This window comes from Mastigoproctus giganteus, chromosome 10 (genome assembly GCF_048544385.1).
Source record: "Mastigoproctus giganteus isolate SK-2022 chromosome 10, ASM4854438v1, whole genome shotgun sequence".
Taxonomy (NCBI): Eukaryota; Metazoa; Arthropoda; class Arachnida; order Uropygi; family Thelyphonidae; genus Mastigoproctus; species Mastigoproctus giganteus.
In genome coordinates this window covers 20,498,247-20,522,105 of record NC_143584.1, presented here as the reverse complement: position 1 = coordinate 20,522,105, position 23,859 = coordinate 20,498,247, and the positions used below count along the sequence as shown (strand labels likewise).

At 36.1% G+C, this 23,859-nt stretch overlaps 1 protein-coding gene across 1 annotated transcript in view; it reads right to left on the bottom strand.

The window, feature by feature from the left end:
* LOC150078834 (terminal nucleotidyltransferase 4B-like) overlaps positions 1-23,859 on the bottom strand; it is a 151,030-nt gene that overhangs the window by 25,422 nt on the left and 101,749 nt on the right. Inside the window, exons 6-7 of the mRNA XM_090382415.1 lie at positions 11,283-11,423; positions 1,847-2,060 (exon numbers count right to left, since the gene is read on the bottom strand). Of these exons, the coding sequence (XP_090238541.1) occupies positions 1,847-2,060; positions 11,283-11,423 (355 nt within the window). The remainder of the gene's footprint in view (positions 1-1,846; positions 2,061-11,282; positions 11,424-23,859) is intronic.

Genomic DNA, 23,859 nt, shown 5'->3' with positions numbered 1-23,859 from the left:
AAAAGGAACAGATATTTATTGTGAATGTATTCAAAATTCATCAACAAATGATGAATACCTGACAATACTGGAAGATATAGATGTCTAAGCTGAGAAATATATTTGTTTCTGCATACATTAACATCAGTTGCAGATATAAAAATATAATGAAATAATTTTGCACAATTTTTCCCTTTCCTTAATGAAAAAATACTAATTCTTACCCCAAAACTTTTCTGTATTAAACTCTATTCTCTACTACCCCTAATGGTAGAATGTATATCACAGTATTACATATGGAAATGCGGAAGCAAATGTTTCACGCAATAATGTTTAAACATTCATAAGTAAAGTTTAACAACGAAACAAGCATTTTTAATATAAAAATGTTTGTTTCACTGTTAAATTAACAGCAAATTTGATGAAGATACGATGCAAACAATATATTTCAGAAGCTAATAAATATATTTAATGCAGAGTTTAACTATATACAGATAGTAAAGTTACAATTCTCTCTCTGAAAGAGTTCATTCACATAAAAAATGAAAATGATAGAAGTTCCAATTATCAAGATGGAAATTTCATATGAAAACAGTTCAAAAGTTCAGAAAAAATCTACTCATTCTATAAGGAGTCTTGCAGAACAAGCACACAACTCAACAACCATATATCTCAGTATCCCTAGGCCCCCTTTTCACCTCTCCATATCCACCATTCCCTCTCAATTCATAGTTTTACTCATCCTGAGATTGCTCCTGAGTAGAATGATTTCCCTTTACCAGCTTTCCAGGCTTTTTTTTTTGTGAATTCCTGTCTGCACACCGTTCAAATATGAGTTAACTGTAATGCTGAGCATTAGGTGTGCACAAGTTTGTAGAAATTAACAAGAATCAACTCGTCTCAATTCCAAACACCATGATTTTTCTAATTGAAGGCTGTCATGAATTTTTTTTGGGTGGTAGGGATCCCATGTGACATAATTCCATCTGGACCTCTGATTCTGAATTGAGATAGTGTGTCCATGCCTCATCACAAACTACTATTTTCTGCAGAAATGCATTTTTCTCCAGTTCAAACATCTGGCAGAAATGGCAACAAGCATTGCCTTCTGGCTGAGTGCCAGAATCTCTGAGAACCACCAGGTGCACATAAAGTGTTCCTAAATAGTTCCATACTTCCAACATTTATGTGACCTCTGATGCAATATCACACACTGCAATTTGTCTGTTTTTCCAAAATCAGCTCCTCAAATGGACATTAGCATGCAGATGAGAAACTTCAGTCTTCAAAAGACTTGTTGCATCAATCATACACACACTTGTACATGAGGCAGTGTCAAGGAATTAGAAGTATCTACACTAGCAAGAGAATGTTTTGTTAAGACAATATCAACTGTTAAATCTAACCAATGAAACTTAGTAAGTACATTTACTGATATAAATAAGACATCAGTATAAATATTAATACTGTCATATTAATATTCATTCTTTGTATACCTTATTAGGTTTCGACAGTTAAAAAACTGAAAAATTTCAAGTTTCATTAATATTAACTGAGGTAATACATGATCACTAGTATGCATGCTGTAAGATTGAATCTATATGCTGCCCCCCAAAATGCATAGCTCATTGTACATTAGCTGCCAAAAAAACAGTTACAATCAAGTTGCAGTCTTCTGGCCAACAAGTGGCCATGCAAAAGACAACTATTTTTTAAAAGTACAAAAAAAAAAAAAAAAATAAATAAAAAAAAAATAAAATAATAAAATCAATAAAATCCTTTGGCTCTATATGACTACCCCCAAAGCAGAGAAATTGAGCATTTATTTCCTTATTAATACATTTAATATATTAAATATTTTCTTTACCTGGAAGAAGGGGATCTTCAATACAAAGAATAGATGGCCGGTTTCCATCAGACATGTTACTCAGAAATTCTTCTTTTGTAAAATAGGCACCACCATCTTTTATACGAATACCAGTTTTGAAATAATTAAACTGCCTACCATAGAGTTCAAAGAACTCTATTAATAATGTTCCAAGGCATGAAGCTGAGGATGTTGCATTTGGCCGTGGATGCATCTAAAAAGCAAAGAAAATAGAAGGAAAAAAAAAAGATTCTAAAAAATTCTTATTCTAAAGAGGATGCAACTAAAATTAAAATTCTCAATATGGTAAAGAAACTTAATTTTCTAATTTCTATGAAAAAAAAAAAATAAATAAAAAAATAAGGGAAAAGCTTTTTATGTATGTTCTATTCCCAACTTGTAGCTGATTTATATGGATGTGATTAAGTAGCATTAATCACATGAAGGCTGCAATGGAAAAAGAACACATTCCTTAGCAAATACAGTGCCTGTATTTGCTAAGGAAAGTGCCTGACAATTACCAATGTTCACTAAAAACATTTGGCAGCACTCATTCAGCATTTCATCATGTAACTCATTATTATATTTATCATTGTCAATTATTAAATATGTCATTAATATTTAAATGTTTAAGATGCTAGATTAATTTTTATAATTGATTTATCTTATTTCTTAAGTTCACACCTGCTCCTTATGACTCCTTTTTTAATGGCGATTTAACTTGCACAACAGTTAGTATTAGTAGTGGCAAATGATGCAAGAAAGCAAGCTTATAGCAAATTTCTACACATGTATCCTGAATCATCCTTCGATTTGAATTTATGTCACCTCATGCGTGCAAGAGAGAATAATGCTATCAACACTGAGCTTACTCAATCCACTGAGTAAGCTCAATGTTGATGGCCTTAAACACCTCAATCAGATCACCTCACAGGTGCCTAATCTCCATACACTGCAATTTGTAGAACTGAAGCCTTTCTTGGTAAGACCATACTTTTGTTCCCTTCACCAATCTTGTTGCCCTTCTCTGTACCCATTTCACCAGCACTACATCCGTCCTAAAATGAGGCCCCCAGACCTGTATGCAGTACTCAAGGTGTGACCTGACCATTGTCTTATACAATGGGACAATCACCTAACTATTTTGGTTTTCATTACACACTAATCTTCATTCAACATAAATTATTTAGTTTTTTTTTTTTTTTAATAAAAATAAATATTTGAAAGTATTACTGAGGAATGAGGTGGGGACAAACATCATGGCTATCTGCAAGTCTCAATATCTGAAAACAAATGGCAAACAAGCATAATTCTTCAATCCAAGAATCCTTCAAATAGTGACCTTCCACCTAGGAATCAGCTTAATGGTTAGCAATGGAAAAAAAAAAAAAAACATTAAAACCAAACTTAAAAACTTCAGAGACCACTGTATATTAAGAAACAGATTAATGGCCTGAAAATAATGTCTGACACTAACCTTTGATCGAAGCCCTAAAAGTTTAGGCTAAGAAAATGCTCTCCAAAGCACTTGATATCATATATCGTGCTTTGGAGAGCATTTTCCAATGATAAATTGGAAAAATCACAGATGAAAAGAGAGAAATAAATGAAAGAAAAAGATGACTAGCAGTGTCTCATCTCCTCAGGAGAAAGTCTGAAGACCCAAGTGACCACCAGATCCATATAATTTCAGCGAATGCTTGAGGTTCTGATAGCAGACACAGATGAAGAAACATTATTCACCAGTTTAGGAAATAGTGTGGTTTCATAATAGCTACTGACAATGAAGCTAACAGATGGGAAGAGGGAGTGGTTACTTGCCTGCTGCCCAAACAGAAGGAATTATGTCAAGAGAAATCAAGGCAATGAATTAATTGAACTACAAAAGAAAGTTGAACAGAACAAACTGATGCAAAGTTCACTAAATGAATGAATTATGTAAAACTGCTAACATGGAGAAATCGAAGGAGGAGCTCAATTATATACATAAATATTAATCCTATTAGATATACCACACAGATTCTATGCTGGCAGACGTAACTTCAGATTTAGCAAAAGCTCTTTTCATGCTCACTGTATTTGATAGGAAGCATGAACCCTCCACCTTTTCTTTCTTCCCTAAATATTATATATACTATAGTGGAAACTCATCATCACCAATTTCCTGGTGGCACCAGGTTACTGTTAGCCCTATTATATCAACATTAGTTGTCCTAACCAGGAGTTCAAATTCAGGCATTTTATTGACAACACTCCTGACAAAGGTGGTGGTGCAAATTTGAAAATAGATTTGTAAATAGATGGGGGGGGGGAACACCGATACCCCCAGAGTCTTGCAGATTCCCTCAAGTCTTGAGCTAAACCACAAGGCTTTCAGCATATAATTCCTCCCATTATGTCTGGGCAGAATTGTAGACACACATTTTGACCTAACTTGCAGAAAGTATATTCTTCTTTTGGCATTATAACCCAGGATAGGTTTTAGTCTTCTCAACAATGTTCCACCAACCTCTCAGAAGTCAAACTTCTCCAACTTCTTATTCTCACGATCTTTAAGTCCTCTTCTAGATCATCCATCCATCTTTTATGCAGTCTCCTTCTTGCCCTCCTACCAGTCGGTTTCCATTTCAGTATAATTTTAGTCTGCTGTCATCCATTCTCATAACATGTCCCAACCAGGCAAGTCTCTAGCTCTTCACAAATCTGATGATGTCTGTGCTCTGAATAAGATGGTCAAGTTCATGGTTCATCAACATCTTGTACAGGCCCAATAACTTTTCGTAAAATTCTATGCAAGAACATTCTTAACAACTACCCATCTTTACTCGTTAATGTCCAAGCTTCACAAAAGTATGTCACAATTGGTCTAATGAGACTTTTGTATATTCTTAATTTTAAATGTCTGTTTCATCTTACATTTTCATGTAAGATGAAAATCTGGTCAGTTGAGTGATTGGGTCTGAAACCACACCGATATTCTCCAATGATTTTCTCTGAGTATGTTGCCATGTTATAAATAACTCCCGACAAAATCTTGAAAGTAATGCTCAACAATGTAATACCTCTACAGTTAGAGCAAAGCAGTTTATCACCCTTCTTGTGAATTGGCTGTATGACTGCAAAGTGTCCATTCTTCTGCGATTTTTTCCTCAGACCATACCAATAGTATCAGATTATGTATTCTTATCCATAGTGTCACTCAACTGTTTTTGAGCAAATGTACAGTTATTCCATTAGCTCGTGGTGCTTTACTTTAAGCACTTAACTTTTCGAATTTCTTCAAAGCTAGGGTCTTCAATGCACGGTTCTACTGTATAGTACAACAGTTGTTTTGTTTAAGCCTTAACTCCTGTCAAGATGCTCTCAAAATACTCTTTCTACCGTTTCAGAACCTCCTTTCTCTCAGTAAGTCAGCAAGTTTCCTTCACTATCTCTACATGCAGTAACTTTTGATCAGAATTCCTGTGTGCTTTCTTTAATCTTCTTATGAAACTTTCTACTTTCCTTCTTGTTGTTATTTGGTTTTTAAGAGCATTAGCAACTAAGGCCATATTGCTCTGGGATATGCGGTGGTCATTTCCTGACCTTTCCGCATCCTCCGTATTTGGTAGTCACGGGCTCGAACCCCGGTCTGATCAAGAAGCATGTGCTACGCACTGCTGCTCCTGCCCACGGAGGTGCCCTTCTTGTTGTAATGTTCCATCATTTCATTGACCTTCCTCTTCAAAGCTTCTCTCTTTTTCTTTCTACATATCCCAGCTGTGGCAATCCGTTTTTTCCTTGTAGTGTTCACTACACACTCTGCTTTTCTGCTGCAAACATTTCACCCTGGCTTTTCTCTTCAATTCTATTGCTATTTGGCACTCGTCATCATACCATTCCTCAGCCTTGAGGTCTCACATAAGGTTACGTGTGCTGCACCCAAGATTGCTTCGTTTATGCAAGTCCATCTTCAATCTTGTCACTGTTTTCCCGTTCCTGCAGTCTTCAGGCCAACTCTGCCTGGTACTTTGTTTGAACAAGTCTATCTTTCAATTACTCTACATTTCACAGCTTAGTTTTCTCAGCAAATTGTGTCAGCAAAAAACACTACTCTATGTGCTACTCTATGACCGCAATGGTCAGAGTAGCACACAGAGTAGTGTTTTTTTTCTTTGTGGATGGTGTGTTTCCCAAATAGACCCATGAAAACTTCTTCCCTCCCTAGTTTAGCATTGAATTCTTTCATACACAGCCTGGAGTTCAACGTAAAATACATCTGCAAATTCAATTGGAGCATACACATTAATAAAGATCATATAAGTATATAAATCCTACACTAAATTCCACATTTATATTAAACATATTGTCATTGACCATTTTTATCCCAACACGATGCTTATATTAAGCATATTGATATTAACCATTTTTATCCCAACTCAATACTTATTTTTACCTAAATATATTATACTGCATTGGGACTACCTTGTCCATACTGTAGTAAAAAGTGCTAATTCCATTTCATTCCTTTTTTGGCCTTTCACTTTTTTTCTACTACTACGGACAAGTATAGAAACGTAGTTCCTGATACATGGTCAGGTGTAGTCCCCTGATCATGTATCAATATTTATTTCTGCTGACATCAGATCAAGCATTTTTGCATTACATATATTAGCCTTTTACTAAAATTGTTCCACCCCCCATATCTGATGACAGCTATAGCATTTTCATTTTATTAATATTTTGTTGTATTAATTTTACCTGACAGTTCCCCCACATTATATTGGCTTGGCAATTCAGCCCTTAATTTACTCAATTCATCATAACCTCTAGGATATTAACATTCTTTCATCTTTCACTAATCTAATACTCTTCTTTTTCTACTTTCCTCATCCTTATAGTTACTGGCACCTTGTGTAACTTTCACATCCATTTATACTTACTCAATTTAATATAATATTAATACAAATTATATATATACAGTCGATTCCGGTTATTTGGGACACATTGGGACTAGTGCATTTTGGCCCGATTAAGCGGCTGCCCCAATTATCCAAAGTTTCACGTAAATAGTTAAAAATACAATGGACCCCTGCTTTCCAGTTGGTTCACTGTACAATCAAATCATGTTACGATGGAGTCACCATAGTAAAGTACCGTTCACTATAGGATGTGTAGCAAGTGCCTGTCATTGTGATCACGTTTGTGAACTGAATTTTAATTCTATTAAACAGCGATTGTAATTAGAGACTTTTTACACACTTCAACATTTTTTGCACCACGTTCTAACTCAAGAACAATTTCGATTTTTTTGAGGAATCGAGGGACACTTTCTTTTGTTAGTAGACATATTTCCATAGGAAGGGTTCTTTTCTAACCGATTTTACTTTAAAATGGCAGTAAAGTGAACTGCATACAAAGTTCTTAGAAATCCCGAAATAAATTTATTGTTTAGTGCAGCGGTTCTCAACCTGTGTGCATGCAGCACATTAGTGTGCCGCAAGTATACTTCAGGTGTGCAGTGGAAAATGCAAAAAAAAAAAAAAAAAAAAAAGAAAGAAAGAATAAATCCAAGTTTTATAATAAAAAATTAATTCAAATTAAAAAATCTGTTTATTTACGCTGCACTGATCCCAGCCCCTTCCATCGGTCAATGTGACGTCACGTTTTGATTTCTAGTACTAGATCTGTTCATCTTTTGATTCCTAGTACTGGATCTGTTCATCTTTATTCTTATCATTTGAAAGACTTTCCTAGGTGCCCTGCAGTTGTATAAGTGCAACTTGTAAGCAACACAGTAAGAAATTTCCTGTGTGTTTTTAAAGTACTTTTTGTGTTTTTATATCTCTCAAATTAATATTCATATCCAGTTAATTTGTATAGAACAGTTATTTTCAATTAACTGTTAAGTACATTCTAGAAGTAATTTTAATTTTTTTTTAGAAATTATTAGCGATGTATAAATTTTTAGCGAAAGGAAATCAGAAGAGGCAAATTGATAACGAGCTTGGAAAAAATGACAAAAACAAAAATGAGCAACATCAACATCAAAAAAGAAGAAAACGTTGTAAATATGGTGATGAGATTTTCTTATACTGGTACCCAAGATTGTCCTTAACCTTTGTGTGGTATGTAACTGTTGAAAGAACCAATGGAGCCGAGAAAGAAACAATTGCAGCATCATTTTTCTACAAAACACGAGAATTCATCGTCCAAAACTATAGAATATTTTAAAAGACTGCAGGCCTCTACTCAAAACAAAGTACAGAATTTTATAGTATGTCTAAAATATCTGACAAAGTACAAAAAAAAAAGCCAGCTATTTAGCAGCCAAACTGGTGGAAAAAAAAAAGAGAAAATAAATCTCATCTGATTGCAGAAAGTCCGATTTTACCAGCAACAGGTACTCGTGAAAAGTATTTTGGGAGAGGAAGCTGGAAAAAAATAATGACAGTAGCACTTTCAAACAGCACAATTAGCAGGGGTATAAAAGAAATGTTCGATGATATTGAGGGACAATTTGTTCAAAATATTAATTTTGGGCAACTGACTGACTGAAAGTAGATACACATATTAGTATACACACATAAATTCTACAGATATTAGCGGGAAAGCCCAATTAATAGCATTTGTCAGGTTTATCGAAAACAACACAATTATTAATCTTTTTTTTTTTTCTTTTGTGACAAACTCACTGAAAGAACAACTGAACATGATATTTTCAAAGTAATGAATAATTATTTACAAAAGTGTGGTGTATTATGTAAGTCGTGTGTTGGCATTTGTAACGACGGTGCTCCCAGGATGACAGGAGCATTAAAAGGATTTGTAACCTTAGTAAAACAACACAATTCAAATACAGTGGATTCCGGTTATTTGGGCCATCTGTTAATCGGGGCAGCCATTTATTTGGGACAAATCTTAAAAAACCAGAACCCAATCGAGAAAATAGCCAGGGTTTACTTCGCTTAATTGGGACAAAATGCCGTTTAATCAGGGCAGGAGACTGCAGCACTGGAGATTACCCTACGATTGTCTCTGACCGTACCACGTAGTTCGGTCGGATTTCTGGAGGTCACAACCATAAAACAATAAAAACAATTAGCAGTCGCCTGTTTATTGGGCTTTTCTGTTAGTGCAATCTATCATAAACGGATAGTAAACTCGATCTTATTGAATTTGCGATAATACTGACAGCTGGAATTCTGTGGGCTATTATGGTGAATTGTGTTTACACTTCCATGGACTCATCAATCATATAAAAAAAATAATTTTCAGAATCTTCTCTTCATTCCTATTTTTAAAGCTTTGTAACTCATTACTCCGTTCCCACTTCCGCATATTGTGTGTGTCGAGTTTTTTGTTATTGATTGCTTATCTTTTTACTGTTTTAAATTTTAACCCCCACCCATAAATGTCAGTGAACAGAAATGTCAACTAGTTTAGATAGTATGTACATATTACAGTACGTATTAATTATTCCGATTATCACGTATCATTTAATTTTTTAATTGGTAAGGTAATAAAGGGTAAATTTATGCTTAATATATCTTTACTTTTATAGCCTGTGGATAATATTCCTCCTATTTTCTCTAATTACAATCGCTGTTTAATAGAATTAAAATTCAGTTCACAAACGTGATCACAATGACCGGCACTTACTACACATTGTATAGTGAACGGTACTTTACTATGGTGACTCCATTGTAACGTGATTTGATTGTACAGTGAACCAACTGGAAAGCAGGGGTCCATTGTATTTTTAACTATTTACGTGAAACTTTGGATAATTGGGGCAGCCACTTAATCGGGCCAAAATGCACTAGTCCTGATGTGTCCCAAATAACCAGAATCGACTGTATCATTACAAACACTGTTTTATACACAGAGAAGTTTTAGTAGTGAAGACAGTCTTACCCGATTTAAAACTTGCACTTGATCAAGCGGTTAAACAGTCAATTATATCAAAACTAGACCACAAAAATTGTGATTATTTAAGTGATGAAATTTGGTGCTGTAAATTAGCTTTTCTAGCAGCTTAATAAATTAAATATCAGTATGCAAGGCCCATAGGAAAATTTACTGCCTTTAAAGAAAAGTTGAGTATATGGAAAGAATAGGTAAACGAAAAAAGTTTAGAAATGTTTCCCTTGACTGCCAAAACGAATCATACAAAAATAATTAATGTAATAAGTGAAATATTAGAGCCTGTTAGAGACAAAAAAATATTTGTGGGTAAGAGACCCACTTGCAACAAGAAACGTTCTGATGTTAGAGCTTAACCTGCAAGAAGAAGAAGAATTGGCTGATATCCATAGTGACTAGTCGCTGGAAATTCACTTTAACAACACTAATATTAGCAAATTTTGAATCAAAATGAATATTCATGAATTTCAAAAAAGGCAATTAGAATTTTATTGGCATTTTACTCTTCCTACATGTGCGAAACAGGGTTTTCCGCTTTAAATGAGATTAAACAAAAAGAGAGAGACTAAAGTCGGTAGAAGGGGAGCTGATGAGAGTAAGCCTATACACACAATAAATCCTGGTATTAAAAAACTGTACCCCCCATCAAACCCGACCATCTCACTGATTAAAATGTAGGAGTATAATGGCAATTGTAGTATGCACAAAATTTTAGAATCATTCAAAGTGTGCCGCAACAATGAAAAGGTCGAGAAACACCGGTTTAGTGAATACAAGACTATCTGTGAATAGGGTAATGTGACAAGCAGAACACCAATGCATTATTGTATAACCTCCATCCCAGAAAGGACAAGGTCATAAACTAGCCACTATTCTAATGTGAGTGGTCATAAAAGCTAAGTTGCCCTTTTCATTTATGTCTGTTCTAAGGATTGCATTTTTTGACTATCTGAGCAATTAAGAATGTTTGCATAGTTACCAAAATTTGTACGGTATATCTGTGTAGTAGTCTAGGTATAACAGAGCAAATGAGAAAATCAATGAAAATGTAAAAAAAAAAAAAAAAACCCCAAGATTTTAAATTTAAAAAAATTTCACCCAAAAAAAATAAAAAGGCACGCATTGGTACACTGCAAGCAGAATTTCAAAAAATTAAAAGGAAATTTGGTTATCGTCATATGCCACACAACTGCATTACAAACAGGGATGTAACTGTTGGAAGGTAAATATTGCTACCACATTCAGTGCAGTTTAAGATCTATTGTGCTAAAAAACACACACATGGACAAAATTGCTCAACTTTCTCACACAGCCTTTTCTATATTAAATATAATCAGTGAAACACAAACATGCAAAATAAATTCTTCATGGATGTAACAATTTTCGGTGCTTCAAATATATTGTTAATTTTATTCAAGTTTTATATTCAATTATTTTTATGTCACATAACTGCAATTTGTTAAATAGATAAGCAAATAAATACTTTTACAATTTTGTGAACAACTGATATATTTTCAGTAAATATCCTTACCTGAAGAAAGCTCACTGTCAGAAGAATAAGGCTATAAGAACTAATGCCACCTGTGAAGACTTCATTTAAATCTCGTTGCAAGAGGAACTGCTTTAAGACTAGGACAAGCTTTGGCAATGTGGGATACAATTTAATGAATTCCTATGGTAAAAATGTCAACTTTACAGAGTGTAAAAAGCATCTCTAACACATTTATTATACTGTATATGTTCAAAAATAAGACCTGCTGATGTTCTTGTTAGACTTGTGAGAGTAACTGGATGCAACAGTATTTCCATCAGGTTTTTTAGCAGAAATAAAACAATTCATCAACACAGAATTTTTCCTAACTATTTAGAATTAGAAATGACATGCATGTCTATTCTGTTGTAATTACTGAAGATAATTTAGACAGTATATGATTCTATGATCAATGTGTTACTATCTAAGTGTATTAGTGTTACAGCTTACTAAGAAACTATGTAAGCTCAAATAAAAGACTACACCCATCTCCTCAAATTTGAGGAAAATCACAACATTGCAAATGTACAACCCCCCCCCCCCACAACTCAACAATATGGGTTGAGATTGCAGATTTAAATTTTTGTAGACTGCAATTTTTAAGAATTATGTAAGAAGAAAAGCTGTTCCAAAGAACAGAAGTACAAGGGATAAATCAGGAAAAGAAGTCAGTTTGACAAGTATGGAGTTTAATTAGCTGTAAATGAGTGTTGGATATACTTATGTATTTCATCAATTCATGGAAATACGACAGAATGGGCCTAGTATGGAAGAAAGAAGTGGAATTACAGATACTAACTAATTCAGAAGAATAACTGTGAAAACACTTGAAGAAAAGGCATGTACCAGAAGTTACAACATCTGTGTCATGGGGGAGTGGAACAAGTGTGTGTGTGAGAGAGAGAGAGAGAGAGAGAGAGAGAGAGAGAGAGAGAGAGAGAGAGAGAGAGAGAGAGAGAGAGAGAGAGAGAGAGAGAGAGAGAGAGAGAGTGTGTGTGTGTGTGTGTGTGTGAGAGAGAGAGAGAGAGAGAGAGAGAGAGAGATCCTTGCCTGACCAAGTGGTAAGTGCATTACATAAATTTTTTTGGACTGACTGTTGTTTAGAGCCCATATGACTGCTAAAAACAATTAACCATTGTATTTTCATTAAAATGATTAACTGACAGAGTCAAGGGATTTAAGAGACTGAGGACAGGGAAATGTGGAGAGGTGACTGTTGAGTATCCCTGGACCTGCTCTTTGCAGAGCAATGATGATGATATGAAGAAATTAAATGATATAAAAATCTTGCATTACTGAAGTATTATATTATTAAAATTAATACTCAGAATAATATATACAAATATTCAAAATTAGCACTTGAATAAATAATACAGGCACTATTCAAATTCAAAATATTTGTTTTATTAACAAAAATATCTTAATACTGATACACATTTAATATATACAAGGGGGGCATTCAATAAGTTATCTACTATCTTGACTATAAATATACTTGATACATAAAAAAAAAACTGTAGTCCTCTCATAACTGCATAAATGTCTACCTTATTGTACAGGCCCAGCTCAATACAATGACACATGGAAGAACAAAAGGAATTTAAAGTAGCCAACTCAAAGGAAAATATGTATATCATCAAACTGGAACATTGAGCCATCACAAAATTTTAGACAAGATAAGGGAATGGACAAGTTATTCAATAACACATGAAAGCCATATATGGTGTGCCCCCCCTTCTGAATCAGATAATATTTTGGTCTAAGTAGTTTAAATGGGGTCAAGAATCAGAGGATAACCACCACTTGGGATGACTAGTGAAATTGGCAACTCCTCCAGAAAGGTACCAAAAATGGAAGACAAGAGCTGGTTATGCAGATCAAAGGTCAATTCTTTATGGGTGCCACTGTACAGAGTAGTGTACAATGCTCACATATCTTCAGAAACAGTGTAGGTCTCAAACTTTTTATGGACGTTTACACACGCATGATACAGATCCACAAGGGTTTCTTTCAAGAATTATAACTAGTGATGGCACATAGATTCATCACTGGGATCCAGAAACAAAACAGGAGTTCATACAATGGAAGCACCATGGGTCACTACCACACAAATTCACAATGGGAACATTCTGGCTGACCAACATTTTTTTTTTGGGACATGAAAAGGATTCTTAAGACAGACTACATTACCACATAAGAAAGCAATCATTGGAAATACTTATGCTGCTGCCCTCCAATACTAAAAACGGACCATTAAAATCTTGCTTCTTCATGAAAATTCTCCAGTACACAAGCCCCATAAAGCAATTTCTGCTCTGAGAGAGTGCAGATCCCAAGAGTTAATCACTGGGGACCAGGTCTGGACTGGTCCTCAGCGATTACTGTCTCTTTAGAAACCTGGAGGAAAAACCTGTGTGGGCACTAATTTCATGTGATGGTGGTTCTCAAGGAATCTGCAAATGTCTTTTTTTCAGAGACGAAACCTCGCCCCCCCCCACCCAGTAGTCTCCCTTTGCCCTCAAAATGGAGGATGTATAGGACTCAAGAAGATATATATTAAAGGGAATAAAAAAAAAAAAAAAACCCCTCAGTAATAAAGAAACACCAGTCATTTCTTTATCACTGAGGTAGATAACTTTGAGTGTCCCTTGTAATATATAAGGTACAAACAGATTTTAATCAAGCATTTCTTAATTGAGATATTATATTTCTATTATCATAGTTCAAAACAGTGCATCACAATCTGTTATCTGAGAATATATTTTTGATTCACTGCATGATGCAGTTTTGTTTCCTGCAAACAAAACTGCAACAAAGTATATTGCATTAAATTTTTTTTTTAATTACAAAGAGACGTGGTTTCTTTAAATAGCTGTACATAATTTTCACTATTAAACCTTTCCAATGCATTGACTAATGCAGTACTTCCCAACCCTTTTCATGTCACGGCACCAGTGTGCCGTGACATGAAAAGCTGTGAAAACTATGGGAGCAGCATACAGGGACTCAGAAATTTTTTTATTAATTATTTTCATATACGATAATTATGTTGTGTAAACACAAAAACACTGTATTAGTAAAATATATAATAATATTAATTTACAACTTAAAGCTTTTACAAAAATTTTAATGAGATATTTGAGCTGATTCTTTAACATTTTTTTTTTTTTTATATCTGGTTAATTACTAGAAAGCGTTATGCACAATTCCTGATCCAGATTTTTTTAAAGATGACTTCTTTAAATTCTTGACAGTGATCATTGACAAAAGCTTTGTTTGTACAGGTTAAGTGGTAGCAAATGGCAGAAGAATATTTATTGCTTTTTTCTACGATCAATGGAAACTCCTTTTCCATAATTAACCAAATTCAGATAACACAATCTCTTTTATTGACAAATATAATTTGAAAATATCTTGTGATGATAGTGCAAATGGATTTCGAACTCAACTAAACTGTTTCATTTCAGGTATTATAAAATAACAATGAAGCTTTTCTTCAAACACAGATGTTGCCCCACAAGTTTTAATACTTTTTCTTCAGGATTTATATTATAACACTGATCACAAATGAACCATTTTTCCAAAGCAGAATTTTATCTATGAATCCATTAACTCTATCAGCACAACTTAATATATTCTTGTAGGATTAAGTTCATTCAGATTCTAAAATATATCAGTTAATTAGGGCATTTTTTGGAGCCAATAATTATCCTTCAGGAAATCTACATATATAATTAACAAATAATTAACAAAAAAAAATTCTTTTTCTTTTCCCTCCCCCCATTCACGAACTCTTGACAAACTCTTCCTTTGGACGGCCAACACACTTCGGTATGAAACAGCAAAGAATGATATTCTGATCCTATTTCTTCACAATGCTGAAAACAGACAGAACTAAATAATACTGAAAACAGACAGCAAATAACCAATTCTGCAACCTGGTAACTTGCTTCTTGAGCTCAATATGAAACTGTTTTGACTGATCTCATGAAAGAACTTTTCTTACTTTGTTTTTTCGATGCTTAAAAAAAGTCCTCTTCTATTAATCCAAGATGAATGTTTTGTGGTAAAGTGCCGAAGTAGTTTGCTTGGCATCATTACTTCATTTGATGAATATTCCAAACAAATAACACACTTAGGCCAAGGAGAAGAATTACCAAGAGACAAAAAAAAAAAAAAAAAAAAAATCAAATTTGCATTTATCTTCATTACATTGTCTGACTAGTGCTTTGAATTTTTTACTTTGGAACTCTGTATCTGTCTTGTAACTCTATTTCAAAAATTTCTCCATTATGATTAGCAAATACCTGTGAAAATTAAATCTATTTAATTAATAATTTATAATTAGATAATAAAGAAAATAAAATAGTAAAGAACAAAACATGTACCATCTTTGTAATTATAAGAACTTGATAAAGCAAGTAGATATTAAACTGAAAGACAAAAAAATTCCGCATGCACAGTAAGCAAAACTCAACCAGCGCCAAATTGCAACTGAAGTAAAAATTATAAGTTGAGAAAATAAGATAATGAAAAGATGTGGGGACAGCACAGGCTCCCACTCCACCTATCCTCAAGTCTTCCTTGTAAGCATTACATACTTAAAATAAACCTTTCAAGAGACAAACTTTCAGTTCATAATTAAAAATTGGTCCTTGAGGTTGTCACAGACATTCTCTAAGATATGCCAGACAAGTTGTACTTGCTACCTGGTAGTCTAAAACGCTGATGGAACTGACATTCGGGTGACACTCAAGTCAAGTGGACACAATTTCGGCGAAGTGCGGATGGTCTATCACAGCCAAATCCTCTGCTTGCACCTTCACGATGGTGGGACTGTTAGTAATCCTGCATATAACCTCCATGCACAAGTACATGGTGGGTGACCAACCAGGTGTGAACCAATGTAAGCAGGGGTCGAGGTGTGGCATCCACACCACATGGAGGAACGCCGCCCCTCTATGTTACCAGGCAGTACTAGGTGGTAGATGACTCTTATCAACCGGTGCAATACCACCACTTTGCTTATTGGAGGCTTGAAGTGGTGAAACCCATGTTTAGTCTCTAGAGCTAAGTTCTGGTCAACCCTTCCCTATCTCTTCCATCATGCAGTATGATTGATGACTTTTGAGGTTATGATGAACATTGTGACGAGATCCAATATTCCTTACATTTCGAGGGTACAGCTCTAAAACGGTGTTCACAGGCCGGCTGCTAGTTAGTACACTGAACCGAACCCATTGGTAACTCTCTAGGAGGCTTCCGGATCAGCTAGTGTATAATCTTGCTACCTCTACTCTGCCAGATAGTGACTGGAAGGAGTCCGAGTAGTGTGAATGCGGGAAGCATTGTCGAGGCCACGCTATGTCAAGGATCTGGGTATATTCTTAACATGTGTACGCCATATCCAAAAATTTTATTACTTCATACAGGATGTCCCACCCACTTTTTCTTCCTATTGAATATGCCATGAATTGTCAAAGTAATAGAGCAAGCTTATCTGCGAAAAGATCTAAACCTCCCAAGCACTTCCTAATTCATTTCACAAATATACGTGGTCTCAATTCTAATCTCAACCATGTCCATTTCCACTTGCAGTCTGCCAAACCCCATGTACTTTTTCTGACAATCTCAGTTATCAGTTAATTCAACTACTGCTAATCTTAGATGCCCAAATTATTCACTGCATGATTCCTTTCGCCTCAAAGGTGATACTTGTGCATATGTCTGTATTCCGATATTCTGTGTTAGAGACTATGCAATTTGGAATCTCCTCTCTTTGATCTTCTCTGGCTTAAAATCTCTACCTCATTGTGTCAAATTCATCTATTGTCTCCACCATTCTCCCAACTCCACCAACCACTTGGAGCTTTTTGACTTCCTCTCTTTGCAAGGTGCTTCCGTAGCCAGATGGGCAGGAGCAGCGTGTGCGTAGCACACGCTTCTTGATTAGACAGGGGTTCGAGCCCATGACCACCAAATACAGAGGATGTGGAAAGGTCAGGGAAAGACCACCGCATATCCCAGGAGCAATATGGTCTTAGTTGCTAATGCTCCTAAAAACCAAATAACAAACATCTCTTTGCAACTTGACTTTCTCCAGTCTAACTTTCCTAACAGTGAGGTGATTTTCCTTGATGATTTTAATGTTCACAACTCCAGCTGGCTTCCGTTTTCTAGTCACACCAACCTAGCTGGTCGAGATGCTGAAGCTTTTGCAATTACTAATGACCTTACACAGATTGTTCATTTACCTACAAGAATACAGGACAATCTTAATCATACAGCCAACACGGTTGATCTTTTTCTCACGAACAACCCTTCTAAGTACATGGTCGAAGTAAGAGGTCCTTTAGGCACTTCAGATCACAACTTGGTGATTGTCAGAACTTGCAGGAATGGAATCCTTTATCCCACACTCCACTTTAAAATCTCGTCCTTTATCTAAACCTTGGTTTTCCAATAAATGTGCTAAGACTGTTCAAGAGAAGAATGTTGCACATCGTAATTGGCTTGTTTCTAATTCTTCAGTTTCATTTTCTGCCTACACCAAAGCTTGCAACAATTGTAAAGCAGTTATTAATTAGTCCAAACTAGAGTTTGAACAGGCTAAGAGTAGAAAACTTGCTTCTTGCACTAATGGTAGCCGAGCACTCTGGTCCCTTGCCAAAGCTATTGGCCGAAACTTTTCCCACCTCTGTCAAACCAGATGGTTCTGTTGTCACTTCAGCCAAGGATAAAGCTGACCTGCTAGCATCCTATTTTTCTTTCAACACATATTAATATTGGTAAAACACCTCCCACCATTCCCAACATGCTCCATTCAATGCCTCCTGTGGTCTTCTGTCAAAAGGATTTTGACGAATCTTGTGCTAAGAAAGCTCCAGGTCCCGATGGTATTTCTACACTTGTTCTCAAAACCTGTGCTCCTGAACTTACTCCTATTCTTTGCCGCCTTTTTTCACTTTCTTATTCCAAAGGTGTTTTTCCTTCTGCTTGGAAATTTGCTCATATCCATCCAGTTTCTAAACAGGATGACAAATCCGTCAAATTGCAATTACTTCTACTCTTTCTAAAGTAATGGAGAAATCAATTAACCGCCAACTCTTAAACTACCTAGAAACTTTCCGTCTGATCAACGATCACAAGTATGGATTCTGTCAGTGTCGATCCACTGGTGATGTTCTGGCTTATGTTACCCATTTATGGACTAATTCAATGGAAAGGTTCGGTGAAACACAAGTAGTTGCTTTTGACATCTCAAAGGCTTTCGATCATGTTTGGCATAAAGGTCTTCTAAACAAGCTTCCATCTTAGGGTTTCCCAACTGTTTTTAGTAATTGGTTATTCAGTTTTCTCTCTGATCATTCACTGAGCGTGATGGTAGATGGCTCTCTGTCTTCTAACTTCTCCACTAATGCCGGTGTCCCCCAAGATTCAGTTCTTTCCCCCACTCTTTTTCTCTTGTATATTAATGACCTTCTTCCATTGACTGGAAATCCTATCCGTAGTTTTGCCGATGATAGCACATTGCATTCCACTTTTCATTTTGAGAAACCTTGCCCTGTTCAATCAGCTTCCACTTCTCAAAAATCTGCTTCCAATTCCTTAAATGCCAATCTTCAGGTAATTCTCCAGTGGGGCAAAGACAACTTAGTTGATTTCAACCCTTCTAAAACTCAGTCTTGTCTTATATCTCGCAAAAAGGATTCTTCTGCTCCTATGCTTATCTTTAGTGACACTCCGATTTCTAGGCAAAATGATATATATCTCTTTTGGGGATTACCTTGACTTCTAATCTCTCTTGGCACAAGCACATTACAAATATTGCTTCCTCTGCATCTAAAAAACTTGGTTTTCTCTTTTGCTCTCGGTTTTACTTTTCTTTCAAACAGCTGCTCACTCTGTATATATCGCAAATCCGCCCTGCCATGGAATATTGTTCCCACATCTGGGGTGGTGCCCCCAAAACCTCTCTCAGGTTTCTCGATTCCATTCTTAAGAGGGCAATTAGGTTAATTAATGATTAATCTCTAACAGTCTCTCTCCACTTGCTGTCTCATAGACGTACTGTTTCTGCTGCATGCCTCTTCTACAGATACTTCCATGGGCACTGTTCTTCTGAATTGGCTTCTATAATTCTCGCCCTCTCTTTAAAAACAGTCCGAACACGTGCCGCCACCAGCCAACGTCCATTTACTTTCCAACTTCAAACTCACAGGACCAACTTTTCATCTTCCTCGTTTATTCATTCAACTGCCGTTTTCTGGAACAACCTTCCCTCATACGTATTTCCTGAAAATTACAGTCTACAGAAGTTCAAGTCCAATGTCAACAAATATCTTCTTTCGTCTTCTCAATCTCCAACCCAAGCACGGTACTAAGTACTATAGGTTCTAATACCTCTCGTGTTTGGAGTTTACATAAAAAAAAAAAAAAAAAAAAAAAAATCATTTCTCAGCTAAGCTGCATATATTATTCTTACATCATTTTATTGGTAATTAAAACCAATTAAATTTAGGGAAACCATTTACTGTAAATAAATTATTTCAGATAACTTGATCTCTGCTTGTAAGAGAATGATAAATTATCTATTTTAAAGAAAAGAAAAATAAGGGGTGCTGAAAAGTGATATTGTCTTGAAACACATTTTATATTTTTCTCACTCTAGTCCGCTGAGTAACATTGTGAATTGGCAGCAAAGGTCCATCATACTCACATTCAGGTAGAAAGTAATCACTGAAATGTGTAATGAAAACAGCTATGTGATTTCAAAGGAGCAACCAAATTTCATTACTTGCCCTCTTTTGTGTGTGATGCGACACATTATATTAAGTTGAGGTGTGCTGTTAAATAACAAGACTAGAGGGAGTAATACTCTTGATTTGATTATCAGCAGTGATTCTTCATGCATTAAGAATCTGCAGATAAATGAACCACTAGGTGGCAGTGATCGCAGTGTGCTGAAGTGGGATTTACTCAAAGAGGTAACTACCATTAGGGGTAAAGGGAAGGGTTATTGCTTCCGTAAAGGCAACTACGATGGACTGAGACAGTATTTAAATTCTATACAGTGGGACCAACTGATGATGTTACCAACAGCAAATTCAAAATGGGAAGCATTCAAAGAACTTATCTTGGAAGCTACTAGGCTTTACATACCAACTAAGAAATATTGTTGAAGGTTTAGGCCAAAATGGATGTCAGATGAACTAATGAGGCATATGGCAGAGAAGAAAAATGCATGGGATACTTACAAATTAACACATGACACAGAAGCCTATGATAGATACAAGTTGATATGCAACCAAGTCACAAAGGAGGTTAGGCAGGCGAAGGCAGATTACGAGAAATCCTTGGCAAGGGATGCAAAGAAAAACAGCAAAGAGTTCTTTACTTATGTAAACTCTAGAAGGAAGGGGATGAATCAGATTGGTCCACTTGATATTGATGGGTCAACTGTTGATGATCCTGCTCAGGTAGCTAACAAACTAAATGAATATTTTGCATCGACATTCACACATGAGGAGTTATTCAGCGAGGGGAATGCCAGAGGTGTATTCAACTCTAGCAGTAAGCTACAGAATCTTGAAATAACTGGGAGTAAAGTGGAGGAGAAACTGTTGAAGATAAACACAAGAAAGGCACCCGGGGTGGATGGGATCTATCCAGTTATATTAAAGGAGGCAGCAAAGGAAGTAAGCAAACCCTTAGCCATAATTATGAGAGCTTCCTTGGACTCAGGGGAGGTACCCATAGACTGGAAATGTGCAAATGTGACCCCAATTCACAAAGGAGGATCAAAGGCTGACACAAGTAATTATAGACCTGTGAGCTTAACTTCTGTTCCAGGAAAATTAATGGAGGCACTGGTTAAAGAAGCACTGCAGGATCATTTAGACAAGACTTCAGTTATAGCTCGGACACAGCATGGTTTTGTTAAGGGGAAGTCTTGCCTGACCAATTTGATTGAATACTATGATGCAGTCACAAAAAAACTGGATGCAGGGAATAGCTTTGATATTATATACTTGGATCTTAGAAAGGCTTTTGATACTGTTGCACATGGAAGACTGCTACACAAATTGGAGCAGTGTGACATTGGAGGCAAATTGCTGCTATGGATAAAGGGGTGGTTGAGGGGGAGAAGACAGAGAGTGGTAATCAATGGACACTGCTCATCGTGGACTAATATTATTAGTGGAGTCCCTCAGGGCTCAATGTTGGGTCCATTATTGTTTTCTGTATTTATAAATGATATTGATGATGGTATATCAAGCTTAATGTCCAAGTTTGCAGACGATACAAAGGTAGGCAGGGTTGTCAAGGACACTACTGACACTATGCTGCTGCAACAGGATCTGGAAAGGTTGAGCAGATGGGCTGAGAGGTGGCAAATGAAGTTTAACATTGACAAATGTAAAGTACTACACATGGGAAACAGCAACCCCAGAGCAACGTATCAACTCTGTGGTACTACACTGACAGTGGTAGAGAATGAAAGGGACTTGGAGGTGGTTGTGCAGACGGGCTGCAAGAGTAGCTCATGGAGTATTGTCAATGATATACAGGAATTTTTCCAGCAGGGATAAGGAAGTGATTATTCCCTTGTATAAGGCAATGGTCAGGCCACACCTAGAGTACTGTATACAGGTCTGGAGGCCTCATTTCAAGAAGGATGTAGAGCTGCTGGAACGAGTACAGAGAAGGGCAACAAGATTAGTGAATGGAACAAAGGGGTGCTCTTACGAAGAAAGGCTTAAGTTTTGCAAATTACAGTGTCTGGAGACTAGGCACCAGCAAGGTGATCTGATAGAGGTGTATAAAGCCTTGAATGGTTTGAGCAAGCTCAATGCTGATGGGATTCTTCCTCTAGCTCAGAAAAATCACCTGAGAGGGCATAAATTCAAATTGAGGAAAGACAGATGTAGGATAGACGTGCGGAAATTTGCCTTTAGCCAGCGGGTGGTTGGTTGGTGGAACAGACTTCCATCCCTTGTAGTGGAGGTTGATAGCCTAAATAAGTTTAAGGCTCAGCTGGACAGGTATTTTGAACGAACAGAGGGGTGAAGTGGAAGTGGTTTTTTTTTTTTTTTGGCTGATGCTGCATAAGCTTGCTTTCTTGCATCAAATGCCTCTACTAATGCTGATGCTAATGCATGCGGCCAGTACATGCCACCTGGGAAACAAAGGCACAGCAGTTGACCTTATATATAACCTTTCCCTAGTTGCCTGTCACATCATGTTACAAGCTCATTCATGCAGTGAGATAGGTTTTTCATTACCTTGTGTTTTTATAGTTTGCTGCAAAAATGACAGACTATTAAAAGTCTGTCATTTTTGCAAATTAAAGTATACAAATTAAAATCAACTTTAAATTTTTAAGCAGACTAAAGAAAACATCACCTTAAAGTTATGAGTTGTTATGACAAGTTCATTGGAAAAGATACCAAGTTAAGAGCTCATGCGTTTGAATGGCAAAAGATTTTTAGAAGGAAAAGAGAGAATGTGGAAGACAATGAACAGGCCGTATGGTGTCCACAAAAACCGATGAAATTGTTGAATACTGTGTAGTCAAATATGAAGTTTGCTGAGCAGTGCAGACGGGCTGCCAGGGAAGGTCATGGAGATGATTATCCTGTTGTACATGGCAATGGTCAGGCCACACCTAGAGTACTGTGTACAGGTCTGGAGGCCTCATTTTAGGAAGGATGTAGAGTTGCTAGAATGAGTACAAAGAAGGGCAACAAGATTGGTGAGGGGAACAAAGGGGCGCTCTTACCAAGAAAGACTTAAGTTCTGCAAATTGCAGCACCTGGAGAATAGGCACCTGTGAGGTGTATAAAGCCTTGAATGGGTTGAGCAAGCCAAATGCTGATGGGATTCTTTCTCTTGCTCAGATAAAGAACCTGAGGGGGAATAGATTCAAATCTAGGAAAGACAGTTGTAGAATAGATGTGTGGAAATTTGCCTTTAGCCAGCATGGTTGATTGGTGGAACAGACTTCCATCGTTTGTTGTGAAAGTTGATAGCCTAAATCAGGGGCGGCCAACACATGTATAAAAAAAGTTAATCAGCACACACTGAAAATTGTTGTTTTTAAATTTTAAAATTCAATATAATTCAGAATTCTTATTTTAAATTCATACATATTTAAATTTTTAATTTATGCGAAGTTTGTGTCTTTGTGTCATCTGCCAAGCTTTCAAAATCGGGGATATACGGGGATGTGATAAGGCCAACCATAAAGAATCTTCCATATGCAAGTCCGTAAGAGTAGAGAGGTCTTTCGTCTTTGTTTGTAATACAAAAAGGCCGATTCACATAGATACGTGGAACCAAAACAGGAATTTAAAAGTTCACTGCATTTTTTTTACATTTGGGTACTTTTCTCGGCAAACATATTTCCAAAAGTCTTTTTCTGATGATCTGGCTTTTAGGAAGATATCGGTTTCGAAATGTAATAATTTAATTTTCAAGTAATATTTTCTCCCTTTGGAAAATCTCAGCGATTTTTTTCTGCAAATTTGTTTTATATCTAAGTCGACATTAAATGGATAAGAAATATATTGAACAA